This window comes from Pteropus vampyrus, unplaced genomic scaffold (genome assembly GCF_000151845.1).
Source record: "Pteropus vampyrus isolate Shadow unplaced genomic scaffold, Pvam_2.0 Scaffold38, whole genome shotgun sequence".
Taxonomy (NCBI): Eukaryota; Metazoa; Chordata; class Mammalia; order Chiroptera; family Pteropodidae; genus Pteropus; species Pteropus vampyrus.
This window is the reverse complement of record NW_011888819.1, coordinates 8,972,854-8,981,695: the sequence shown is the minus strand read 5'-3', so window position 1 is coordinate 8,981,695 and position 8,842 is coordinate 8,972,854. Positions and strand designations below refer to the sequence as shown.

Sequence of the window (8,842 nt, the reverse complement as noted above, 5' to 3'; positions counted from 1 at the left end):
GTCAACCCTGACATCTCCAAATACCCAAGGACAAATTACTGCATAGGGAAACGCTGATGGATTATGTTATTCAAGGTCCTTCTGCTGAGCCCAACTCTCTTATTCTGTGTTCATATTAGTCTAAATTTTCAGTAGTATCTTCCTTCTTAGTCAGGTAATATTGTCACAGTTTCTCTCTGTTTTATTCTACTGTACTCTGTCATACAGATATATTGTCTGGCAGGGAAGAACAAACTTCTCCCAGATTCTTCTCCAACGATATTCGAAATCCAAGTAGGTATCTGCCTTCTTAGAGCATATGTCCCGAAGAGAAGATACACTGATTAAATTATTTGAATTGGAGAAGAAGGGGACTAGAGAAAACTTGAGTACAATGTGATCATTCAGGGCCAGCTAGTTCCAGCTGTAATTCACCCAGGAAGCTGGTATAGGATACTGTGTGAGGGTGATGCCCAGAGAACACAGACCCAGACTTGAGAGAAAGGCTCAGTGGTCATACAAATTATATTAGGTTCTTCTGGACAGTGGGTATTTTTAGCGGGACTTTCTTGAATTCTCGCCTATGTATGAGAGAAAAGACAGAAACTGAATATCTGCTATACATTAATTGCTATGCTATGCACATGTTATACATTGTCTCATTTAATTTTTGCAACATTATTGTGTAGTCATTGATTCACTCATTTGTACCATCATTCCACGTGCTTCACACCAGGGACTATTCCAAATATGCATTACTTTTTCTCTTTCATGAATACACAAGCTGAATTTCAAAGGAACTAATGTGATTTGTTCAAGATTTTAGAACAAAGTGGCAAAACCAAAGTGAAAATATTTTTAGAACTTGACGCTTTCACTCTGATGAGCTAACTTTGAAGAAAAGTTGTGCTGATTTTATGACAAAACAAAACAAAACAAAACAAAACAAAACAAAACAAAACCTGTTCAGTGACTTGAGCCAGATTTAGTCACTGCAATACTTATGTCCCTGTTTCTGCTATCTCTTTGTTCCCTGAATGTTCTATTTTCCTTTACTCTTCTTTGTATTAACAGAAAACAAATAAAGGTGGAGAAAAAAACTTCACAGAACTTAAGGACAGACCCAGAAAAAAGAAAAAAAGGAAAAATGAAAGAAAGATGTGAGAAATACAGATGAGGGTCGTTGATTATTGCCTGCCTTATAACAAGTACCGGGAAAGAACTGAAGCCTTCACTGATAACAATGTTTGTCCAAATAATACATCTTCTGAAAATTATACCTTCTTGTCTGAAATTATCCAATGAAGACATTGTTAATTTGGTTAAACTATTCACCTATTTTATCCTATATTTTAATTGTAAACACCCTTAGGAAGAGTACACATTAAACCATTATCTGAAAAATTAATTCACCCTAATGTGAAATAAATGATCAGAGACTTCCAATGACACAGCTGATAAAATTTTTTTAGGAAATATATGGAGATTAAGTCAGAGTGGGGCAGATTGGTTGGATACTGGTAGGCGCCGATCTTCTAAGAGGCAAGGATATTTCTTAGAAAATTGCAGAGCTGATCTAGGTGGTATTTGTAAGAAGTTGGAAGTCCTGTGGCAGGGGCACAGGAAGACAAGATTAACTTGTGCTAGAAAATTGCTGAAGAAAGTTGAAATATTCTACAAGGTTTTCATGGATTCTATGGCTCATTATAAACAATACTTTCCTGAAGTAAATCATTCCTCATTAGTAGTTTTTTAATAAGTTATTAAATAAATAAAAATAGAGGTACTAAAAGATTTTAAAAAGAGAAAAAGGTAGATTAAAAAAGTAGAGAAAATGACTGGGCTATATTCAGAAAATAAATAATTTTTTTTCATTATATCATCATTAACTGTAATTGTATAACCATTTTTAGAATAAAAATATATGATTATGACACACAAAGTATTTGCCAACCTTAAATTCTACTGTTTCATTTATTGTTACTTGTCCATAATTCCAATTTTTTCCATAATTTCCTTCTTTTTGAAAAATTATCTTCTCCATGTTTTGGTCACTGCTGATGTTAATGCTTAATTTATAGACATTTTCACCATACATGTAGTACCTAGTTTGGAAACAAGAAAAAATAAATAAATTCCTACCACGTTAGAATAAATGCATTTTGGAGTTCTTCCAAATTCTTTACTGTTTTTGAAATAACCCCTTTTCCCTTTGGTGAGGGAGTTGCTAGAGAAGGGGTGAGAATCACCTGGCATTTTATTTCTTTATCAATTAGAAAAGTAATGTCGAATTCCTTAAAAGCTGAGATAACATCTTAATGAAATCTGAGCCTTGCAACATGAGAAAGGCAATGTTGCTCATTAAATAATATGGTATTTAACGTGTGTGTACAACATACCAGAAACTAAGGCAGACTGGTTCCAAAGTGGGGTCCAGAGGGAGACTTAAAAGCTGTACTCTTTCTTGTCTCCCTCCTGGTCCAGTTGGGGTGGAAATGTAAAATCCTGTAAAAACAACAAAAAGGTTTTCACTTCACTTAAATATCAGCACTTTCATTATGTAACATATTCATTAGCAGGAACTGTAAGATGGAAATATGAGAAATTGTATTTAGGTAGAGTGAAAAGGACACTAGACTGAAACCCAGAAGGCACTGTATTTGGGAGAACAAATTGTTATTTAGGAAAAATCACTTTTCGACTCTAGACCTCCCAGTTTATAAAACAAGAATCTTGAACTGGAGCACAACTAGGAATATATCAAAATCTGACTTATTATTGAGTCCTCATGATTATTGCATCATATTATCATGTCCAAATACCACTTTAATTCTCATTTATTAGATGTTTTGATTAATTTGCTCTTTAGAGACAGTCAGTCCCTGAAGGTATTTAGATATACTGGTGGGATAACTCATGATACAGGCAATTTAAATATAGGTTTGAAAGTTTCAAAGACCATCCTTTTTTTTTTTTTATCCGATTGATGATACTGGATTTCTCTAAATGGGAAGTTATCTAATTTTATAATTGTTTCATTTTCCATATTCCTTTGAATGATAACTAATTAGATTACAGAGGAGCAATTAGCATGTTAATCCACAAAAAAATCTTTCTAAATAGCTGAAGCTACTGAATAAAGTGCGCTCTGGTCTGTAATTCATTATTGCAACCAATGAGTTGAGTCATTTAAAGTGTGGGAAGAGTTATTGGGGAGAACATTTTGAACATTTCCTTAAGAGAATTGAAGTTTTTTATTCTTAGTTTGCAGCTCATACATTATGACAAGAAATAAGAATCATATAACAAAATATGATAAAAAGCAAATGAAATATTAGATAAATCTAATTTTACTGAAATGTAATTCTTTATGAAATGCTAAAATTTAGAATTTATTTGAAATCAAGCATCTTATTTCTTGTGCTTTCTGACAGAATTTTTATAGGCAATGCTGCACATAAAATTGAAACTTATTTATAATAGACAAAGACATGAAGAAAAGTGCTAGTAGAACTGCCAATAGATGTATTAAAGCACATTTAGATCAGTGAGGCAAAAATTATTCAGAATAAATGAGTATTTTTATCAAGGTGAAATCATGGTTAAATATCTTAATAAATATAATATATGCACATTCTTTGGATCTAGATTACAAAACATAAAATAGAAAAGAATACATGTTTAACATTTATATTATTAACACATTAGTTATATTTTATATAATGCTGTAATGTTTCATGAGTATTTATTTTAGCTATATAGTTAATGCTTAATTATTCAACTTACTGAAAAAAATAGCATGGATACAGAGGAAGTATTCAACAATTCACTCTAAATGCCCAACTCCAAATTCCTTTTGAGTTGACCTTTTAGTCACTTAGAATGTAGTTGAGGAGGAAATAATTAAAATTCCACTGAATGCCACAAGTAAGTACTGAAATGACTAGCCTATTTAGAAATAGTTCTAGTTAGCTGCAATTATATAACATAAACACACATCATGCCCTTTTTAATGTTTGGCCATGTTCATAGTCAATTTGTTATAATGTGAAATATTTTTAATCTATTCTTTACTCATTAAGCAGTAACATATTAATTAGGAGTTTTTAGTTTGTTAAGGAGGGTATCATGATGTTATGAGTTTTGTATCATTGTCCAGATAAAACATAATTATGTGAACTATAGTACCTTATGAATTTGCATAATAAATTAAAAAATACAATATAGTAAATATATAGAATTGCATATTTTGAAATTTAGTAAAATAAAATATTATATTAATATTTCTATGATACCAGCTAAATTCTTTTTAACAAGTTAGTAAATAAAAGAAATTCTTTACAAAATTATGAATTTTAATAGTAGAGAATTCTAGTTTACAAAAAAAAATTTACTTAGCTATCCAATTGTCATTCAATTTCATCTGTAATGCTTTGCCTATAGGGGGCACTCAACCTCTTTCTAACACAGGTCAGATGCGGCAGGAATCACTGCATTTTGAGGCAGCCCATTCCATTTTAATTAACATAATTCAAAAACTTTTATTTTTTAAGAGTAAGTTATCGTGCACCTATTGTTTCTAATTTTGCCTCCTGGGCCCACTGCAGTTGGTTCAACTCAGAGTATGGAAACCAGAAGTTCACACAGTATTTTTATGGAAATTTCTCACCAGGTGGAGGAGGGTAAGAACATCATAACACTTGGGACAATGATTTAAGTCAGACCATCATGCTTACTATGCATTTCCAAGTGTGTTTTTGTCTTAGTTCTCTAACTCTCCATGAGAATATTTCATTACCTACATCACTGCTTAATAATGCTGCTTTCTGTGCAATCTAATTGGTCCCTTATTCAATATCTTTTACCGTCTATTTATTTCCTATTAACCAAGTACAAATTCACTCTGATATTTGAGTTTTCTGTACTATGACTCAAATATCATATTTTAGTCATAGTTCTTATAATTTCTTTATTTATATGCAGCATTTCTATAAAGTAGATTGTTTTAATTTTTTAACACCCAGAAATTTTATAACTGTTTTTTTTCTGTTTTCCTGTCCTTCCACTTTCTCTTCCAATTGTACCTGTCAAATCTTACTAATTTTTTGAGGTCATTTAAATCAAATTGCCGTCTCCTTTGGAAAAACCTCTCTTGGTCTTCCCAATTAGAATTCTCAGTCGCAAGTGTACTTCTCTGATGTTACTTATAAATTTTGTTGTGCATAATATTTATGTCCATATGTGACTTTTTAAACTTGCTAGAACTTTAGGAAAAAGATACTTAGTTCTCTTTTGAATTCTCTATATGGATTAGCTGAATTTTGTTTCATGTTATACTATATATATTCATGTTACACTAATTTGGCTTGCTTTCTCATTTTTAAATTTATTAAAGTACTATACAAAAGGAATCATTACATAGATATTTTCCAAAACCATATGGAAATTTATACAGTCAAATGATAATTTCTTTTAAAATCCTTCAACTATCTTTAAATGTCTTCGAGAGCTCTCATAATTAACCTCAGGGTCAGCTTAAAACCCAGAAAATTGAATACATTTAATTAATTTAAGCACACTGAATAAACCTCTTTCTTGAGCCATTAGGTTTTCTTACAACTTCCTTCTTTCTGCGTATTTCTCCATGAGCTGAACCTAACCTCCCTACATCCAGGATCCCAATTAAGGAGTAAAAGTGCTGGGTATGCGCTGATGCTGATGCAGAGACAGAGCAACTGGAGAGACAGTAGAACTCTCTGGAAACTTGGAGATCCCTTCTCAAGAAGAAAATAGGCTGAGATAAATCACTTTGTAAGTAGATAAATATTGAAAGTTTTAGATTGGAGAATCAACCAAATTCAGATTCTGTCAATATTGAAAAGTAAGATTATTTTCTAAAATTCGATATCACAAGAAACATAAGGAAATAAAGACAACTATTTAGAAAACACTAGAGGTGGTTATTTTATAAAGAGTTTGCACATTAAATGAAATGCAGATATCTAAAGACTTAATATATATTTTTAAAATTGAGCAATATAACTATTTTCCTCCCCAGCATACTACTTAGAACAGTACTACAGCCAATTTGTGTCTGTGGACTACTTGTGCCATGAAAAGAAAATCATTATAATACTAAAATTTATATAGTACTTTTCATGTGCCAGGTATTTTTCTATTTTTCAAAAACATAATAATCAACTTAATGTTCATAACATGCCTGTAAAGTCAGGTCCTATTATCATCAACCCCACTTTTCAGATGAGGAAGCTGAGGCACAGGGAGAGGAAAGGTAATTTGTTTAAATGGCAGAGCTAAGATTTAAAGCTAGCTAAGACTTCAGGGTATCTATTTTAATGATCTTTACGATTATACCATGCTAACCTCTAAGCATTAGAAACAACTATGATTTCATTGAGAAAGGCCGATAAAGAAGTGCTTTCTTTGGTCTGTATAGCCCTTTTGCGACCTCTGCACTTCTGAAGTTTTCACAGATTACTAACCTCATTTTCCCTGACCATTGTGAACAAATGGGCCACTTCTGAGCACACCAAGATGCTGCCCGAAATCAGTGCGACCATTTCCACCAACTAACTCCCTTTGCTTCTAAGAGGTACAGAGAAAGTCTGAGCATTGACAGATTTAGGAGCGAGTGCTTCACTAGGACAAAGTTCTTCAGAACTCAGAAAGGAAGGGCCTTAGATATTCTTTCTAAAAGCAATGTTAATTCAAAGTTTATCTGTTTGAGTTAGACTTTCCTGTCATTTAAAGTGAAGGCAAAGAACAAAAACAAAAACAAAAACAAAAACAAAAAAACCAAAACAACTCTGCATGGATAAAAGGAACAGCAGGAGAGATTTAATCCTCTTCCAATTCAGAGGTAGGATGTTCTGACATAAAAAAGCAGGTTGGAAGAAAAATGCCCTGGGGTGGGGAATGACTGGTAGATTATGAAATTGCCGATATGAGAATTGGAGAAGACCTATTAAACCCCATCATCCATTCTCATTACACTGCTGCCTTTGGTGGGCTCTGATCTGCTCTGACTTGCCTCACTTTAAATAAGTCTTGCTACATACACACTTTCTCCTGAGACTCCATTTCTGACTCAGCTATTTCAAACCTTTACCTGACATTCAACCTGTTTCACTTTGGTCAGTTTTATCTTATCTCGTTAGTTATTTAATCTGATGGCAAGCTGAAACCATTTCTCTCCTGTAATGTACTTATGTCTTTCAAATATCAGTGAAATTATTTTATCCATTAATCTGATGACATAAAAGTAGAAAAATGATAATTTGAACATCAAAGATTTCAACTACAGAAAAGGTGTCTGTCATTGTGAGGAGCTATAAATGCTTTTTGCACTTTCCTCTAACTACTCTTGTCCAAGTGTGGTAGATTTTTTTTAATAGTAAAAAAGTGGTCAAATTATGTGACTGTTTTAGGCCAGGCTTCTTTAGAGGGTCAGGGTGATTTTCACTTTGGGGTTAGTCTTCAGCTGTATAGATAACAAATTTATCCATAGAGGATCGGCCCTGAGAAATAATTTATTCAAAGAAAATTAATTATGTATGAGACTATGGATGTCATAATTTTCAGTACTAAACATGTTTGGTTTAATGGGATCAACCATCTACACAGAATATATTTTTTCGTTTGTAGGGTTACACTGTTAACTAATTTAGCAGGATCCTGTTAACTTTAACATTATACACAGACTCTGACCTTCTTCTCACCACATTTGCTCCCACTGACCTGACAGTTTGATGATCTCTTTTCTGAGTTAGGGAAAAGCCTTCCGCTGGTCTCTGTGACAACACCCTTGCCCTTCCACAAACTATTCTACCAGTCAGTGTGAATCCTATCACACCTATGCTCAAGCACCTTTCATAACTCCTCATTTCACTGAGAAAAAAAGCCAAAGCCACAGAAGACCCATTATGATCTGGACCCTACTGGCTCTATTTACACTACTGTAGCCATGCTGGCCTCCTGGCTTTTCTTCAAATAGGTCAGGTATGCTCCCTTCAGAGTCTTTGCCCTGCTTATTCCCTCTGTCTGGAATAATATCTTTCTAATTCCTTCAATCTTTTCAAGTTTTGATTCAAATGTTACTTTTTCAGTGAGCCCTGACCTGATCACCTTATTTTAATTTGCAATGGCACCACACACCTGCCTTCTCCATTGCCTTTACCAAGCTCTATATTTTCCCAGAGTACTCATTGACATTTAACCTACTCCCAAAATGTAATTACTTGTCATGCATTATTGTTCTTTTTTTTCTTTGCTAGAATGTGTGTTTCATGAGAGCTGAAAGTCTGGTTTCTTTTGTTCACAGATATATTTTGAATGCCTTGAATAGGGTATGGGGCTCAAAAAATACTTCTTGAATGGAAGTATCATCTTAGTGATGCGTGTGGAAATAGATTAAAAGTAGTCACTTTTTATTAAGAAATATTTTGATCAAGATAAAGTAGTGTGATGAATCATATTTTGTTATTCTAGGAGTGTCATTGTTTAAAGAATATGGATTAGATACATTTCTACCATGAAAAAAATAATTCTTTAATATCCTTTTACTAGATGTAATTCACAGTTGACATAAGTCAGCCATTTACTTTTCAGGTTATAAAAATGAGAATATTGACCTTTGTAAAAGAAGTAACCATTAATAATACATGACATGTGCTCAAATTATTTTTATGTTATAAGCAATTTCATTCAGTCAATCACTCATTCATAAAAGACTTATTGAGTCAAGGTTGTGGATATTCATTCATATATTCAAGAATAGTTTTACATATGTATTAATTAGATTTAGGCAGTGAAAATGCACTAAGAATTCAAAGATAATGAAGAC

At 32.8% G+C, this 8,842-nt stretch overlaps 1 protein-coding gene across 1 annotated transcript in view; it reads right to left on the bottom strand.

Annotated features, from left to right (window-relative positions):
- TMPRSS15 (transmembrane protease, serine 15) overlaps positions 1–8,842 on the bottom strand; it is a 116,018-nt gene that overhangs the window by 57,207 nt on the left and 49,969 nt on the right. The window contains 2 exon segments of the mRNA XM_011358244.1: positions 1,934–2,084; positions 2,379–2,484. Coding sequence (XP_011356546.1) covers positions 1,934–2,084; positions 2,379–2,484 — 257 coding nt within the window.